This window comes from Chiloscyllium plagiosum, chromosome 21 (genome assembly GCF_004010195.1).
Source record: "Chiloscyllium plagiosum isolate BGI_BamShark_2017 chromosome 21, ASM401019v2, whole genome shotgun sequence".
NCBI classification, from domain to species: domain Eukaryota; kingdom Metazoa; phylum Chordata; class Chondrichthyes; order Orectolobiformes; family Hemiscylliidae; genus Chiloscyllium; species Chiloscyllium plagiosum.
The window spans coordinates 19,653,979-19,672,524 of record NC_057730.1 but is presented as its reverse complement, the minus strand read 5'-3'; the positions used below and the strand labels follow the sequence as shown (position 1 = coordinate 19,672,524).

Here is an 18,546-nt window from a genome sequence, read left to right as displayed (position 1 = left end):
ATCCGATTGTACATTTCAGCCTTGGCCTGGATATTTGTTCAGATCTTGATACATATGGACACTGATTACTGGGAAGTTGTTAATGGGCGTTATCCGCTAATATCAGTTAATATCCGTCCTTTGTGTTGCTGGGTCAAAATCCTGGAACTAACTCCATAACTGCATTATGAGTGTACTGGATTGTAGTGGTTTAAGAATACAGCTCCCCTACCACCTTCTCAAGAACCACTAGGATGGGCAATAAATGCTAGCCAAGCCAGCAATGCCTACGTTCCATGAATGTTAAAAAAACAAGCTCCTGACCTTGTAATCGGGGAAGGCAATTGATGAAGCAGCTGAAGATGGGCATCAGACTATACCCTGAGGAACTCCTGCACTAATGTTGCATGGCTGAGATGATTGATCTCCAACAACCACAGCTATCTAGCTTTGTGCTTGAAATGACTCCAAACAGTGGATAGTTCCTGCCCTCTGACATTTCCTGTTAATTCCAGGTTTTGCCAGGGCTCTTCAGTGCCAAACTTGGTTAGATGCTAGGTTAACGTGGAGGACAGTAACGTTCCCTTCTCTCTTCTCTTCTACTTCTCTCCCCCCCCACTTCCGAATTCATTTCTTCTGCATAGGGATGGATCAGGAGCTGAGTGAGCCTGGCAGAATCCAAACTGAACATCATTAAGCAGGTCATTAAGTATTGTTTGATCGCACAATATCATTGAGTAAGTCATTTAAGTGTTGTTTGATTGCAGTGTCAGTGACATTTTTCATCACTTTGGTCAAGAGTATACTGAGGCAGTAGTTGGCTGATTTGGACTTGACTTGAAATTACACAGGACAAACCTGTGTAATTTTCCATATCGTCAGTAGTTGGCAGCATTATGACTGTACTGGAACAACTTGGCAAGGGGTGTGGCAAGGTCTGGAGCACACTTCAGTACTATTGGCTGAATGTTTAAGGGCCCATAGCCTTTGCAGCTTCCACTGCTTTCAAGCATTCCTTAATGTTGTGTGGAGTGCATTGAATTGACTGGAATCCATGTTACTCGTGATCTCAAAAGGAGGCCAAGATGGATCATTTATTCAGCAGTTATGGCTGAAGATGCTGTCAAATACTTCTCCCTTATCTTTTGCACTGATGTGCTGGGCTCTCTATCATTGAAGATGGGGATATTTGTGGAACCACCTCCTCGGGTAAGTTGTTTAATAGGCCATCACCATTCATTACTAGATGTGGTAAGACTGCAGAGCTTTATTCTGATCAGTTGCTTGTGGTATCGCTTAGCCCCGTTTGTCACAAACTGCTTATCATGCAAGTAATCTTGTGTTGTAGCTTCTCCAGGTTGACACCTCATTTTCAGGGTTGTTTAGTGCTGCTCCAGGCTTGCCTTTTTGATCTTTTCAATGAACCAGGGTTGATCTCTGGCTTGGTGGTAAAGTTAGAGTGGGGGATTTGCAGACCATGATTGTGCTCGAATATAATTCTGCTCTGATGCTCCTTGGCACTTCATGGATGTCCAGTCTTGAGTTGCTAGACCTGATTGAAATGTCTCATTGTGCATGGTGGAGGTGTAACAGAACACGATGGAGAGAATCCTGAATGTGAGGATGGGACTTGGTCTCCACAAGGACTACATCACTGTCACTCCCACTAATACTGCCATGGCCAGATACATTTGCTGTAGGAAGATTGGTGAGGATGAGGTCAAGATTGCTTTACCCTTGTTCAGTCTGTCACCACCTGCTGACCCAGCCTTGAATTATGTCGTTTAGATCTCAGCCAATTTGGTCAGTAATGGTGATACAGAGTTACTTCTTGTCCCCATTCAGAGTTAATTCTATGTCTTTACCTTTCTCAGTGCTGCTTCAGGGTGGTATTCAACATGCAGGAGAACTGATCATCAGCCAAGAGTGAGGTCTATAGATGATCAACAGGCAGTTTGCTTACCTGTGTTTGACCTGATGCCATGAGATTTCATGACTTGTAGAGTTTATGTTGAAGACATGTATGGTAGCTCCCTCCTTTCTGAACTGGCAGTACGGTGTAGTATAAAGGCAGGGTGATGTTGTCTGGGAGAAAGTGAGGTCTGCAGATGCTGGAGATCAAAGTTGAAACTTTATTGCTGGAACAGCACAGCAGGTCAGGCAGCATCCAGGGAACAGGAGATTCGACGTTTCGGGCACAGGCCCTTCTTCAGGAATGAGCAGAGAGTGTTCAGCAGGAGAAGATAAAAGGTAGGGAGGAGGGACTTGGAGGAGGGGCGTTGGAAATGTGATAGGTGGAAAGAGGTCAAGGTGAGGGTGATAGGTCGGAGTAGGATGGAGGCGGAGAGGTCAAGAAGAAGACTGCAGGTCAGGAAGGCGGTGCCGGGCTGGAGGGATTCGGCTGAGACAAGGTGGGGGGAGGGGGGATGAAGAAACTGGTGAAGTCCAAGTTCATCCCCTGTGGTTGGAGGGTTCCCAGTCGGAAGATAAGACGCTCCTCCTCCGACCGTCGCGTTGTTGTGGTTTGGCGGTGGATGAGTCCAATGTTGTCTGGGGCATAGTCATTCCCACAGAATCATACCTTATGTTTCCTAACTAGTTTGTGAGTCAGCTCTCCCAATTATGGCACAAGTAGGGAGTTAATAAGCGGGTCTTGCAGAATTGACAGAACTGTGACCTGTTGTCACTCTCTAAGTCCCAGTTGATGCTGGATAGTTTGTTTATTTTGTTTCTTTTATCAGTCCTTGAAGTGGTTAGATAAGCTGATATACTATGTTGAGTGTATTTAACAAGAATGGATTGATGCTGCTTGCTGAGGATGAAGAGAAGGAAAACCATGAGAATAAATAACTTCCAAGCATTGGAAGGAATGCACTTTGTCCTAATCTGGTAACTATACTCTCTAAGATTTCAGCAAAATATTTTACAGATGTGTTGCTTAGCCAGAGGATAGTTATTTAGCAAGCCAAGGCAATTTTAAATGTAGAGAATTCCCTGGCAGGAGTGTAATTAAAGCATAAAAATTCTTTCGAAGTCCAACACATTGGAATGCTGTCCTCTCTTTGCTGACTGCAGTACTTTGGGAAATAGAAGAGGAATGGGCATGAGCACTGCAGGTCTTCTAACCTGAGATGGAAAATTTGTACTTTACATAAATAGGGCAAATGAGTAGTTTTGCAAGGTGGACTTAGAACTATGTGGGACCTTTAGCTGATTTAAAGCTGTTCTTGCAGAATACCAATCTTACTGCTTTTCACTTGCAACCTCTAGCTGTGCCTTACATGAATCTAATTTTGTAACTTATGTTATTCTTCCTGGTGATCTATTTAATATTGTTTTTCTTCCTACTATTATAAGATATTACTTCCATATATTGACTTGTGACAAATGATGATTAAAAAGAACTTGTATTTAATGCTGGCCATTACACAGGTTTAGTTCCAATGATGCTTCGTAGGAGAGTTCTATCAGACATAATTGTACTTTGAGCCACATTAAGAGATATCAAACCATGGGACTAAATGTTGGCACATAAATGTCACAGATCTGAAAAGAAGTTAAAGTAGTAAATTTTAAGGAGTGTCATAAAAGATGAGAAAGAGTTAGGGAGGTGGATGGGTGGAATTCCAAGAGCTAAAGGGACAGGATGGTTGTGATAGTGAAGTGATGGAAATTGAGACTGTGCAAGAGGCTAGAATTAGAGACATTTGGATACCTTAGAGGATTATAGAGCTAGGTGGGATGGGCCTTAAGGTATCTTTGATCCAGAATTTTAAAATTGAGCTAATGTGGCCAGAGGAGCCCATTTCTTACGTAGAATGGTCTCTGCACTGAAGGAAGTCATTCGATCTACACATCGCATCACATCTCTGGACACTATGGGCAATTTAGCATGGTCAGTCCACCTAACCTGCACATCTTTGGACTGTGGGAGGAAACTGGTGCACCCAGAGGAAACCCATGCGGTTTGTCTGTCTGTGTAGAGTTTGCACGGTTGCCTGAGGCTGGAGTTGAACTTGGATCCCCAGCACTATGCGGCATCCGTGCTAACCACCGAGTCATCGTGTTACCCCTTAATGTGTCATGTTTGTGCTGAATATCTGAATGAGCAACTTCACTACCATTCCTTCCAGCCTTGCACATTTTCTTCAGATAATGATCCAATTCCTTGAAACAAGCCTCACTTGGCCTTCTTTGCACCCAACTCTCAGGCTGTGCATTTCAAATCATAGTCAATTACTGTGTAGAAACAGTTCTTGTTGCTTTTGCCAGTTTCTTTTGAATCTGTGCCATCTGATTCTTAATCTTCCACTACTGGAAAGCCCATTCTGCTTATTATTACATTTAATACCTTTTTGCAGATCTGTGACATTTATGTGCCTATAATATTCCTTTCCCACTTTAATGAAGCATCCAATCAGATTGGTGAGTTGGTTGTCTTTTAATGTCTTAGCCATTGAGTAAACTTTGCCACAATGTTTTGCAACAGACAGACAGCAAACTCGTGTAATTGTGGATTGCATGAAATTTCATAAACATTAAAAATGTTTTGCATTTTGGTTCCAGAAGTTGGCATTGTGTTGGGATTGGCTTCCTTTCCAAAAAATAGGAAGAGGCTATTCACACCTTCAAGGCTGTATTCAGTGCAATCAAAACTGCTGTCTCTTGATTCCACCTACTTTTAAATCCATCAATAGCTACATTTGATCTTTTAAAAAAAGTCTGTTTTGAAATTTCACTTTATTAGTTTTTAATGGAGGAAGATTAAAGGATCTCTTCAGAATTCAAATACGTTAAACTTGAAACTTTCCACTGATGCAAAATGATCCTAGTCTACTGGTTAGGCTGTCCACTTTAGAGGTAGCATACTGTTACTGCAATAAGATTTTTTTAAGCAGATTAAGATACTGAATTGAAATGTACTTAAAAGAATTTGTCCACTTTGGTAAGTCATTTGTAATCTTGGTATAACAGCGAAAACATCAACTTCTGTTTCTTATGGGTGTTCCCTTATCCAAGTGGTGCTATTCATATGTGTTGAAAAGTGTGGTCCTGGAAAAACATTTCGTGAAGAAGGGCTTATGCCTGAAATATCGATTCTCCTACTCCTCGGATGCTGCCTGGCCTGCTGTGTTTTTCCAGCAGCATACTTTTCAACTCTGGTCTCCAGCATCTGCAGTCCTCACTTTCTCCTATCATATGTGTACCAAGGTATGTTGGTAGGAATGCTGGCATTGTAGAACCCAATCCTGTTCTCGTTTTACATTCCCTGAGTCTGCTAACTGTAGATAGAAATATTGACCAGTTCACATGTTATGATACATCACGATCTGGTGAGACTTCAACCCAGGGTCTTCTGGCCCATAGGTAGGGACATTAACAGTGTACACTAGCTATATGTTCTGGAAGCTTCACCTGTACTCCATAATTTCAGCTTGGAGAAAGTAATTTTTGCATTTTCCTCCTCCCTGACTTGTGATGTTCTGGTCACTCATAGATTAAAATTTGGTGATTTCTACTGGAATGTGCCTGTGTGTGGTAACCAGCTTGTTTGTACATGCTGTCCATGCATCTCAGTGGCAGAATGGTCACTCAGATAAGGTGCCTCTGCAAATGTGATACAGGTTGGGAGTCAGGGAGGGGAGTAGGAGAGTGGAAGAGGCCTCAGAACCTTGGTTAAAAGTTGTTATTGTGCACCAGGAGTTTTGAGTTTTGTTTTATCTAATTGCAGGGGATCCAGTTTCTAATTGAAAATGACCTGCTCCAGAACACTCCAGAAGACATTGCCCAGTTTCTATACAAGGGCGAAGGATTAAACAAAACAGTCATTGGTGATTATTTGGGTGAAAGGTAAGTATTCGCTCATGTTATAGGCTATAGTCGGAATTTATATATGGGTTAGCTAATGGTTCTATCTGACATCAGGTCGGTAATGTGTATGTAGTGAGGGAAAGTGTATTTTTTAGTGGTTCTTGTGCAGCAATAGTTGTAAGGGTTGATGTGGAGAGGGGTAGTGTTGATTTTTTAAAAATGTAATCCTGGTCTTTTACACCATAGTGTTTTTGGAATTTATTCAGGTTTAGATTTAAGCAACTAAACATGCTCGCCCATAACAGCACAAGTTAGGAAATGCACCATATTGGATATTACTGAGTCTCACTGAACAGGTCAGTTACCCTCCTTCATTTCTGTGAAGATGGTTCTATTATTGATTCAGGCTACCTCCGACTTCTTCCATAAAGGGCCTTAATGAGCCGGGGGGGGGGGGATATTTGTATATCCCTAGTCCACTATTGTGGCAAAAGTCTTTAAGGGTGTGACTGGCTTAAGATCTGGAATACATTGCCAGGGAGCACGCTAGAGGCAGATTCACCTGATGAGGTTTTTCTCAGGTTACAGGGAGGAGACTAGATGAGTTGCTCTTTCTGTAAGTGAGCATAGTTAGAACTGGTAATGCAATCATTGTATGATTCTATGAAATCAGTCTGTGCTGAGACAGCAGACTGAGTATTTAAAACAATCCACAATTGCTTCCATAACTTAAAATCATAGATTCCTACAGTGCGAAGCAGGCCATTCGGACTATTGAGTCCACATCGAACCGTTAAAAAGCATCACACCCAGACCCACCCCCTTACCCTATCCCTGTAATCCTGCAACTCCCATGCCTAATCCACCTAGCCAGCATATCCCTGAACACTATGGGGCAATTTAGCATAGCCAATCCACCTAACCTGTACATCTTTAGAAACCGGAGCACCTGGAGGAAACGCAGACACAGGTAGAAACTCCACACAGACAGTTGCTTAAGGATAGAAACAAACCATGGTCCTTGGTGCTGAGAGGTAGCATGGCTGACCACTGAGCTGCCCAGTTCCTGTGAAGCGGCTTTGCTCTATTCTCCTCCATTACATAATACAACAATCTATTAATAAAACTTGTTAAATCAGTTGACTTCAGATGTATGGAAAAAGCAACATGCTTTGGAAGCATTTTCTCCTGCCCTCCTCAAAACAGAATTGCAAGAATACCAAATCCAGTTAGCAATTGGACATGCAATCAGCATTTTCATATCATATAACGTAGATTGTCGATCCCTTTGAGATTGTGTTCTTGCAAGTCTGTTCTAATAAGTGTAAGATGAAGAAAAGCTTCGACAACATGCTTTTTTTCAGCAAAATTCTCAAGTACTGTACTACCAAGTGTCCAAAATCAATGGAGGGAATGTTGCATTTTTTATTCAGACCCTATGGCGGAAGCAAACCTCTCAACACATTTCTTGTTTTTTAAATTGTTTATAAATGTTCTCAAAGGGTGTGCAGATGCTTGTGTTAACAGTGATTAGGAAGGAACATTTAATATAGAAGCTCCATTACACTCTCACCTTGTTATTACACACATTCACTATCCATGATCAGGATACTCGCAAGGTTGGCCCCAAACCTGATTTCCCCTGACAACTGACAGGTCCTGATGATTTTTGCGATTCTTTGCCTTGGATTTGGGATATTGATGATTGCACTATTTGGCTTTTTGTGTTATTTGTGGGAGACCTGAACCCTTATCCCCCACAGGATAACAAAGATTTGGTGTATAGGTGTTTGTTTCCACCCTTTTCAAAGGGAATTTTAGAGCTATTTAAAAATGAGTGGCTTTGATAAGATAAATGGGAAAGGATTTTTCATTGGTAGGGCTGGTTGGTATCCAGGACACCCCAGTTTAAGGAAATTGGCTAAGAACTAATCTGTGGAAGAGGTATTTTTATTTACACACCCAGTTGTGATCTAGATTGTCTTGGAAGCAGGTTTAGTCTCAACTTTCTCAAGGAAAAGATAAACATTTGAAAAGAGAATTTTCACATGAATGTAGGTTTGCTCACTGAGCTGGAAGGTTCATTTCCAGATGTTTCGTCGCCCTGCTAGGTAACATCAGTGGGCCTCTGGGCGAAGAACTGTTCAGGATTCCTGCTTTCTATTTGTGTTTGGGTTTCTTTGGGTTGGTGATGTCATTTTCTGTGGTGTCGCCCGGAGGCCAACTGAAGATGTTACTTAGCAGGGTGACAAAACATCTGGAAATGAACCTTCCAGCTCAGTGAGCAAACCTACATCCAGAACCTCCAATTTGAGTTATAAATCTTCTCAAACTCGCTAAGAATTTTCACATCTGTGGGGAAAGAGCTAAATGAACTGTGACTATGAACGGGAAAATTCAAAGCCAGCACGTTTGGTCAAATTTGTTAGGATTTATTGCAAAGATATTTAATTCATTGTGTATTTTCTTTCCTCATTGCAGAGATGAATTTAACCTCAAGGTTCTTCAAGCATTTGTTGAACTTCATGAGTTTGCTGACCTTCATTTAGTACAAGCTTTGAGGTTTGTGTCTCCTTTTCCAAAAGTGGTGATCAACAAATTTAGCACTAATTAAAGTCCAATGCAAAGGCATCCACATTGAGCTTACATATTCTCAAATACAGTGCCGTGCCATTTTACTTTATAGTTTCCTGTGTACATTCTTCTCTTTAAATACTTGAGATGGTGAGGAAGAATGGGAACAGAATGGACATTAGGTACGAACTTGGCTTAGCGAATAGTGTTCCAGCCCCCTGAATTGAAAGGTTGTGTGTTGAGGCCCCACTGCAAGACCTGAACACATGATCCAGACTGACTGTTCTGGTGCAGTATTGGATCAGAGGATAACCAAGGCTCCATCTGCCCCTTTCAGGTGGACATACAGATCCAGGATAGTGCTCAAAATGAGCTGGACAGCACCTCTTAGTATTTTGCTGACATTTAACTCAGCTAGATGTTTTTAGTTGTGTTGGTCATTTTGAGGGAGCTTGCTGTGTATAATTGGCAAGTGTATTTCCTAAAAAAAACACCAATGAATGCACTTCAAAAAGTACTTCATTGGCTTGTAGTGTTTTAGGGTATCCTGAGGTGATCAAGACCACTCTGATTAGGGTACTGCTTGTGTGATTGTTTGAGATTATCTTTATGTTGCTTTTTCTTAATGAATTAAACAGGATGTATTTTGAGTGTGGCACTGCAATGGAGGCTATACTCTGATAACTTTTATAACACTTCAGCAAAATGTTGGGAATTTGGGTAATGTATTTCAAAATTCTGTCCTGAGGCACCAATAACTACACAAATTGTATTCCACAGAACATTGAGTTTGTAGTGTGAATAGGAGGATAGATTTGTATACTTTATGCCAATATGTTGAGTTTTTAAACAATGAACACTTGATAGGATGTGCAGTAATATTCTTGTCAGTGATTGCTTCAAGCTGTTCAAGTAGTGAGCAATGGAACAATTTGTAGTGCTTGTTGAAATCAATAAGCACTTGGCTCCTCTTCAGTCAGAGCTTAAAAGCTTATGGATCCAGGCACTTACAGCTGTCCATCTTGTTTTTATCCGATAGGCAGTTTCTATGGAGCTTCAGGTTGCCAGGTGAGGCACAGAAAATAGATCGAATGATGGAAGCATTTGCCTCTCGATATTGTCAGTGCAATCCTGGGGTGTTCCAGTCAACAGGTTAGTTGTATTAAATCTATAAGTAGCGTTTGGGGGCAGGGCTGCAGTAATTTCTTGCTTATGTTTTTTTCTTTAACACCCTTCTGGGTCTTGCCTTTGTTTTACTTTTGTCCTGAGAGCTACGGAAAGCCATGAGTGTGATTTATTTTAGGGGAGAGTGTTGAACTGTAACCTTTAAATTAAAATAGTGGAAGCTGAAGGTGCAAGAGTGAAGGAAATCTTGGAGCATGTGCTGACTTCACTTTTCTTTCTCCCCACAGACACTTGCTATGTGCTTTCATTTGCTATAATTATGCTAAATACAAGTTTGCACAACCCTAATGTGAGGGACAAACCTGCAGTGGAAAGATTTATTTCCATGAATCGGGGCATTAATGAAGGAGGAGACCTCCCAGAGGAGTTGCTCAGGGTGAGTGTTTAGACAAAACTCTTTCAAGCCTGCACCATCCCCACCAATAATGAGAGGTTAGCACTTCAACCTAATGAGTCAGAAAGAGGTGGGTTAAAGACCTACTGCTAGCCTTCAGCACTTGATGTAGGCTGACCGTCCAACAATATACTGCTGTCAGAGGTGCCATTTTTTGATGTGTAAATGGCCATGCCTGCCTTCAAGGTAAGAAGATCCAGTTGTGCCACTCTGAGGAAAAGCAGGGCAACAAATAACTCCTCATTTTAGCTCTTGCAACTTTACTTTTGAAGAGGAAAATAATGTGTTCTGAAAAAGTGAGCTCAGATTGGAATGATTAAAGTATTTTACCAGTAAATGAAGCGAACATTCTAGAACTGAGAATTTATACTAGGGCTTTTTTCTGGAAAACAGAATACCAGGGAGTAACCTGCAAAGGTCTTTAAAATTATGAAGGAGTTTGACAGAGTAGTCTACAGATGCTTCCACTCAAGAGGAAATTGAAATCTAGGGGCCAGTAATAAATCCGATAAGAAATTCAGGAGAAACTTCCTTATCATGAGAGATTGGTTAGAATGTGGAACTTGCTATCACAAGGAATATTTGATGTGAATAACTTGGTTGGATTTAAGGGAAAGTTGGATAAATGCAGAAAGGAGAAGGGTATAGGAAGTTGTGCTAATGGGATGATATGGGAGGGTTGGAAGAGGGTGAATGGAACATTGGTATGAACCAGTTGAAGCAAATGGCCTATTTCTATGTTGTAAATATTTTGTAACTCTTTAATTGAAGCATGTGCATTAGATTCATGTTAATGTTTCTTTTTCCCATCCTTCTGCAGAACTTGTATGATAGTATTAAGAATGAACCTTTCAAAATCCCAGAAGATGATGGGAATGATTTGACCCACACATTTTTTAACCCTGATCGAGAAGGCTGGCTATTAAAATTAGGTTAGTTTGTCTAATCATATTCTATACAATATTACAGAACATTTGAGGTTTGTTACCTAAGCCTTATTTCAGCTTGGTTGGACTTGAGCCAAAGTCCACAATCTAAACACAGTCCAGTGTAGTACTCAGGAGGTGCTACACTGATGGATATAAAAGTAAAACAAGACCCTATCTGATCCCTTGGATAAAGTTTCAAGAAGTGCTGCGTGAGGGATGAGGAAGTTTCTTTCTAATATCATGGACCAAAATTCAATCCTCAAATGCCAAAGGCGCAGGGGATGCTATTAAATTGCCTTACCATGTCTAGCACTGACTCATACCAGCATTGTTTATTTCATCCCTGATATGTCTTCTGTTACACCATACGGTCTGACTTTGTTTTTAAAAAATGATGTTTGGAGCGTCTATCTGATTGCTGGTGCATATGTTGACCGCACCCAGTGTCCTAAAGAAAAACACTTGGGGCATTAACTGTCACATGCCTCAGAAGACTGGCTTAATCCTAGCAGATTATTCAAGATAAATAATGCATGAGAAATAATTACTATAACCTTGAGTTTTGACTGGAAATCCACTGTGGTTGTTTTTCTGTTTATACAAGAAGGTTCTTGTATGTTGTATTTTAACATCCTTTCAATGTACAATGATGCTGATTTACAGTTCCATTATTCAACAGATATATTGGATAGTGGTGTTAGAAACATTATTTATAAACATAAACCATTTGAGTTAGTGCTTTTATTTTATTTCACGATACTGAAGTGAGTTGCATGGTTGTTACATTTGTTGACTGCTTCAACTTTTCACATACAAAGCAAGTGGCACTTTCAGAGTTATGATTTGTACATGTCTCTTTTTCTTGCATTATTTGTGATTTTTCTATTGATTTGTGTGTTTGTTTGCTCTAGTTTTTTTTATAAAATTGGCTTAAATGTGCCTTCTTGTTTTCCTTATGGCCTATGACCTGTCACCTTTCTGTTCTATGACTGGCTGTCTCTGCTTATTCTGCATTAGGAGGTACGTACCAGAGGAGCTTCCAGATCCTCTTGACTCGTTTGCATTACTTAACTTCAGTTTTTCCTTCCTTTTTGTATTTTCCTTTTCTTTAAGAAGTTGTTATTGTTGTGAAGTGCCTCCTGCGATAACACTTCACTGTGTAGTTGCAATTTCACCGAGATCTGATCCGCTTTCTGCTGTACACCTACAATATTGCTCAAGGATTGTTAGCATATTCATTGATGAAACTGTTTTCTTCTCAACTATCTTGCCTGCACCAGTACTGAAATATGAGATGACGTGGACGTTTCATAATTCAAACTAATCTGTATCTGATTTCTCTCTGGTCCCATAATCAGAGGTACAGAATGTTGTACTGAGAAGATGAGCATTTCCTTTTCCTCTATACAAGAGGCTGTTGTTACCTCGCAACAGGCACTTCATATTTATACTTTGGGCAGTGTTTGCAAATTTTATGCTGTTGACAGGCAATGTTAACTTATCATGTTCTAAACTAAATGTTAGCATTTTCACTGGCTGTTTTCTATTTGACTGGAGCCCTGTTAACTTGTCTTGAAGGATGCTCCTTCATAGATCTTGATTGCAATGATAAATATTCTGGCCTGTCATACCCTTCAAGAAAGATGTTTGAAAATAATTTTTAAAATGACCAAATCTGCTGCCTGCTCAGAAACTGGGTTCTTCATGGTTAACTGTAAGTTTGCAGATCTGTAAACAGTTTATGGTTTTGTTATGCACAAAGTGTAAATATCTTTCTGAAATTTCAGTGCCAATTACTGCATTTCATTGCACACTGGAATGTAGCTAACAACTCAGAATATGCTCTGAATAATGAGGACTAAGAATCTCCTTGTTCTAAAAGCATATGTTATCCTTATACTTTAGAGAACAAGACTAAACCTTTCAAGCAGAGATTTAAAGTATTTTGTCCAGAATTGTTTCTCTTATTGAAGGACATTGAGGTTTTAACAGAGGTGTTCAAAGTTATGGATGGCTTTGCTGGTGAACAAGGAGAAATTCTTTCAACTAGAAGTAGGGTCAGAATTAGCACATATATATTGGCAAAAAAAATGGGAGCAGAACAATTTTTTTAATGCTGTATATTATCATCTGGAATGTACTAGCTAAAAGGGTTTTGGAAGCAGATTCAATAAAAAGGGAACTTGGGTAAAGCAACAAACATTTTGTTGGACTTCAGAGAAAGGTTGTTGCCAGCTTTCAAACTATCCAGTTGGTCCTACTTCAGAGCTGTGATAGGTTGAATAGCTTCATTTTGTGGTTCAAATTCTGAAGTCAAATTTGTACACTGCTGTGGTTTGAGGTAGCCTGCCCATGGCTGAGTAACCCTCAATTCCTACTAAGGAGTTGCAATCCAGTCATAAATACCTTCTGTCCCCAAGAAAAGAACACTGGTTGAAATAGAAGGTAGAGTTAAGATTCTAGGTTGCTATCTACTAACTCTACATGTGTTGACTTAATGTGGTAAGTTTTGTTTAGTGCTGCAGTTCTTTGTTCACCAAGTTTGTTTCTTTGAAACACCCAGATTCTGATCAGAACCACTATTTACTTGTCTCTTTGTAAAATGGCTACAGATGTTAGTAAAGGAAAAATTGTTTTCTCCCCTCTAGCTCAGAAAAAGATTTTTACAAGGATTTAGTGAAGATCTATTAGATATGCCAAAACATCCTGGAGATTTGAATTAGGTTCAGCTGGTATAAATGTTCTTTACTGAATGTGCAGCGCATGAATAAAAAAAAATCAGGTTTTCTTCTGGGGAAATGGGGCCCCTCTGCAAGTTCACCATGTTTTTCAAAAATAACATTTATGTGCCTCTAGAATGTGAAGAGGAAAATATGTATAATACCACAGAGGATCACTTATGGACTTAAACAGATGGGATTTATAACAAGAATATTTGAACTGGCTTAATAACTGTCGTTGTGTGGTAGGAAAAGAAAGTATGGATGTCATCTGAGTTTTAAAAAAGTGTTTTAAATTTGTTTAATAATGCTTCTAAAACTTAATTTACATCAGGAGGAAGAGTAAAAACTTGGAAACGTCGATGGTTCATTCTCACAGACAATTGCCTCTATTACTTTGAATACACAACAGTAAGTTGTCTGAGTTTGTGGACTAATACATTATTTATACTAAGAGTATATTTATACTAATATACTAAAAGTTAACCAGTTGCAGTAATTGTGTCAAGACTGATGAAATATTTAGGTGCAAAAAAGACTCGGGAGCAGGAGTGGGCCATTCAGTAAGATCATGGGATCTGCTTGCCTGTTTGTACCATATAAATTTAAAGACTGTGCCTTTGCTATCTTCTGCAGAAGAGAATTCTATAATGAGCTCATTTCTTTTTCTTGTACCTGCACGCTCACTTGAAATAGTGTACTACTTTTCTAATCTTTTTGCTAAAATAAACAAGTTCACATATCCCCTCCTTCTACTCCATCTGGCATTTTTTTTGCACACTGAATTAACTTGTTAATATTCCTTTGCATATCCTCTGCCTCCTCTTGACAACTTCTGTCTGTGCTCTCTACATATCCTTCTATAACCTCTGATGGGTTCTCACACTTTTTCTCTATGACTGATAAGTTCTGGACTTCTTCCTCCTGCTTCTTGAATACTGGTGTTGCATTTGCCATTTTCCACTCTACATTCACCTTTACAGAATCTAAAAGGCCATGACATTGCTGGAAAGATTTGAGGAGAATACATTGCCATCTTCATTTTTCAATTAGGTTTCCTTATTCATTATCTGGATTTTTATGCATTACCTGTGCGCACTTCCTTCATCCAGCATTTACTCCTCTCCAAAAGCAGGCATGATATGTTACTTCTAACCCCATACAATGAATTCTTGTGGGCTTGCGATAGGTTTAGTAGGACATTGGTAGAACTCATAGTAGGGCTAAAATTGACAGTTTTATTTTCCAGAGCTAATTTCCATCCTAAATATAAATGTGCAAATAATGCTCCTGCGGGTGATGGTATAAAAATTATCTCCACGTACAGAAGTGAAGCTATTACAAAAGGGAGGTGGTTATACCAATGTTGCATGGTATGCAGTGTGACCCACTGAGCTGAGTAAGTGTACTAGAATCCAAAGCACTGGTGCTGCATTTTGAAATCCTTAAAATAATTTATCATTACAGGACAAAGAACCTAGAGGAATAATTCCTTTAGAGAATCTCAGCATTCGGGAGGTTGAAGATCCAAGAAAACCTGTGAGTAAGCTTCTTTCTGAATACATGATTCATTTACTCTAACACATTGTGTGCAATGTAAGAATTTGGAAACCACAAAATTAAAAATGCTGGTTTAGAGGATGTATTTTCAATTAGTCTAAACTTAGTTACCAGACTTGAATGAATTTTAATCTCAATTGCTCTCTCAGGCACCTGATAATTCAAGAGTTAATACTTAATTCATGCCTGAAATCCATTGCTGTAACCAGATTAACGAGTACGGAGTTTTGCCAATGCTTTAAACATGTCTGTTTCCCTCCAGTTTTAAACCCTGTTGATTCTTTCTTTTCTGGATAAGAGTATAGAGGAACCTCTATTATCCAGCATTTGATTAACTGAACAAAATACTGTTCACTCATGTCCTTCGGATAATTGAGGTTCCTCTGTAATATTACAGAGTATACTTGCAGAACTGTAACTAAAAATGAATAATTTTGAGAAGGGGAAGGAAAAGCAACAAAATTGAATTTGCTGACATGAACATCTAACCCATGTAACACAACTCATGAGATGATAAAGGGTGGGGACCTTGCAGTACTGCATTGGCATGCTGAACCTAGATTTGTGTTCAAAGCCTGAAAAGGACTTGTTGAATCGTCAGTTTCTTGCTGTTTTAACATTAGATTGTTCTTTTCCTTAGAACTGCTTTGAACTTTTCAATCCCAGTCACAAAGGTCAGGTAATCAAAGCCTGCAAGACTGAAGCTGATGGTCGGGTAGTTGAAGGCAACCATGTGGTTTACAGAATATCTGCACCAACACCAGAGGAAAAAGATGAGTGGATAAAATCGATCAAGTATGTATAAGTTTGGATGGATATTCTTTGTCCTCAGCATGTCTAACTCTCTTTGCCAAGTGTTGCACATTACCAAGTTTGCCATTCCTTTGATTACAAGGAACTGAATATTATTTTAGCCTTGTGTATATCACATTAAAGGGCCTGGAACAAATCGATTAATTTTTTTAAATCACTAGAAGAGCCACAGAGGGAAGGAAATTACTGTTAGATCATTCTATAAGGTTAAGTGTTACTCAAGTGTATAATTGTAGATAGATTACAAAAATAATGAATTGGTTGCAGTCTGTGACTAATTTGCTTTGGACAACATCCATCTTATATTTGATTCAATACTCTGCTACCTTTACCATTAACAGTTCTGAAATGGTCACAGAAACTCGACTGAATAACAGTTATGAGCATTAAGTGATTTCATTTTTAAGTAGCCTGTGCAAAGATGCTATTACACATCTCTGAAGCAGTTGGGAGTTGAATGGACTTAACCATTACCACTGCAGTACAACAGCCCTTCAAGATCTGGACTCCAGCCTTGTTCAGGTCTAATGGATTCTATGTGGCTTAAAAATAGGTCATTCAAGGTACATTATAATAAAGGCATTACCGGCCTAGTGTAGAATAACAGGTTCCACCTCTGCCCTGTACAGGGCAATGGTGGAGAGATTAAGGGGGGGGTTTAGGGTACACCCCTCTGTAGAACTCCCGGAAAAGTGGAGGGAGGGTGGGAGGTCTGTCATTTGGAGACTATGCCTGTTTAATCACTGTAAACAAAAGACACGGTCGCTGTTGGAAACACGTCTTTGATGTAATATTTCTATTGGGATCTCCTTCGGATAATCGAGGTTCCTCTGTATTTCTGTAGCAAGTAGCCAGTAAAGTCTGGTCTCCCTATTTTGATCTTTGAGGGTGTTCTTTTGTTGTTAATGTGTGTTGCTTTGATATAAACAGTCTCAACGTTTCCTAGACCACTGAAATTTAGATTTGTAGGCTCGTCAACCCTTTCAATACTATTTCGTTGCAAATGTTAAACTCCTGCCCCTAAATTTTGACACTGCAGAAAACTAGTTATTAAGGTACAGAGACAAATGTATGGTCAAAGTATGTTTTTGTGACCACTTTATCCATCTCACAATAGTACTCTTATTTGGTATCACCAATGTAAATCCGTGTTTGCTGGCATCTGCAATTGCAGGCAGCTATGCATGGGTGCTAATTTGGGAGTATACAAAATTCCAAATACAATATCAAGTAGAATTAATGTGTCACCTCATATCCAAATCCACTACTTTCAGAGCTAGAGTGAGAGGGTAGGATGAAGAAAGCGGAGAAATCAGAGATGAGATGACTCTATCTATTTTATACGTTTTTGTGAAGGCGCACTGCAAAAGGCAATGGACAGTGGCCTCTCCCCCGCAAGACGTTGAAGGTAACATGCAGGGGTTGCCAGAAAAGCTGCACCTTGATGCTTAACTTCTCAAAATCTGACATGGACGAACACATAATTGCTTTTTCTTTTATATAGAGCCAGTATCAGCAAGGACCCCTTCTATGACATGCTGGCCACTAGGAAAAGGAGAATTGCCAATAAAAAGTAACCCTGCACAGACAGACAAGCCCCGAGGTGCCTGTTGGTGCTGAACCACATACCAGTCTTTGGAAGCTTTTTAGAACAAAATGAAGGAAGCTACATAAACTCCAAAAAGGAGGATGGTTTATTGGGCATTCTTCTGCCTTGATCTTTTTTAAAAAAAGTGTTAAGACAGGACCTTCAACCAAGGTAATGTGCAGCTGAGTGAAATTCTGTTACTACAATTAAAAAAAATGTTTGCACAAATTAGTTTCTTTCTAGGGGTAAATATGACGCAGCACATCTGACCCAGCTGGCCTGAGGCCAGAGTGCAGGTGGTTGGATGACCTTTTTTGCATAAGCAAGTTAGCTGCATCTACACAAGGAAAACAATTGTTTTTATCAACATATTTTTATCAATTTATATTCCAAAACTGTAATCATTAATTTGAAAATTAAACAGCTGTAAAATACTTTAAATATTGCTAGAATGAGTGAAACTATATAGAACATTAATCATTCTTGTTACAAACAGCCACAAATTAGTGTTGTTCTCATCAAGAATGATCATAGTTTAATATATAATCTGCAGTATAACATGGTAATTGTATATTTATTTTCTTAGTCTAATTGCAAAATGTTTGTATTGTAATTGTTAAAAAAAAACTAATGCTTTTAAGTTATGTGTAAATATTGTACAGATTTCATCTTTTGTTGATAACTAAAATATTACAATACTTAAGATTATCAATGGCCTGCAGAAATAAAATCTATTATAATTGGAAAATGAGTCTGTCTAGAAAGTGTTCTGATTTGAAAGTGGTAAAGAAATAGCAAGTTAAAGAAGCCACAAGGACCATGACAAATCTGTTTGTGCTGGATCCAGATAATCAATTTAATGTTGGATTCTGCCCACTTTGTACATAATATATAGTGAAGAACTACCAGATTTATTTACACAATATACAGAGGACACTATTTATAAATACATGTATTTTAATTATATCATGACTGTCTCTTGCAATTATCAGG

At 39.2% G+C, this 18,546-nt stretch overlaps 1 protein-coding gene across 4 annotated transcripts in view; it reads left to right on the top strand.

Annotated features, from left to right (window-relative positions):
- The window catches only part of cyth3a (cytohesin 3a), a 74,378-nt gene extending 56,077 nt beyond the window's left edge, over positions 1 to 18,301 (top strand). For 3 of the 4 annotated variants that reach the window (XM_043711383.1, XM_043711381.1, XM_043711382.1), the window contains exons 5-13: positions 5,711 to 5,829; positions 8,272 to 8,352; positions 9,404 to 9,516; positions 9,777 to 9,925; positions 10,764 to 10,876; positions 13,925 to 14,003; positions 15,060 to 15,131; positions 15,793 to 15,947; positions 17,470 to 18,301. In XM_043711383.1, the coding sequence (XP_043567318.1) occupies positions 5,711 to 5,829; positions 8,272 to 8,352; positions 9,404 to 9,516; positions 9,777 to 9,925; positions 10,764 to 10,876; positions 13,925 to 14,003; positions 15,060 to 15,131; positions 15,793 to 15,947; positions 17,470 to 17,542 (954 nt within the window). In that variant the 3' untranslated portion in view covers positions 17,543 to 18,301. The remainder of the gene's footprint in view (positions 1 to 5,710; positions 5,830 to 8,271; positions 8,353 to 9,403; positions 9,517 to 9,776; positions 9,926 to 10,763; positions 10,877 to 13,924; positions 14,004 to 15,059; positions 15,132 to 15,792; positions 15,948 to 17,469) is intronic. The other variant, XM_043711380.1, reaches the window with a different exon arrangement.
- The last annotated feature ends 245 nt before the right edge of the window (positions 18,302 to 18,546 follow it).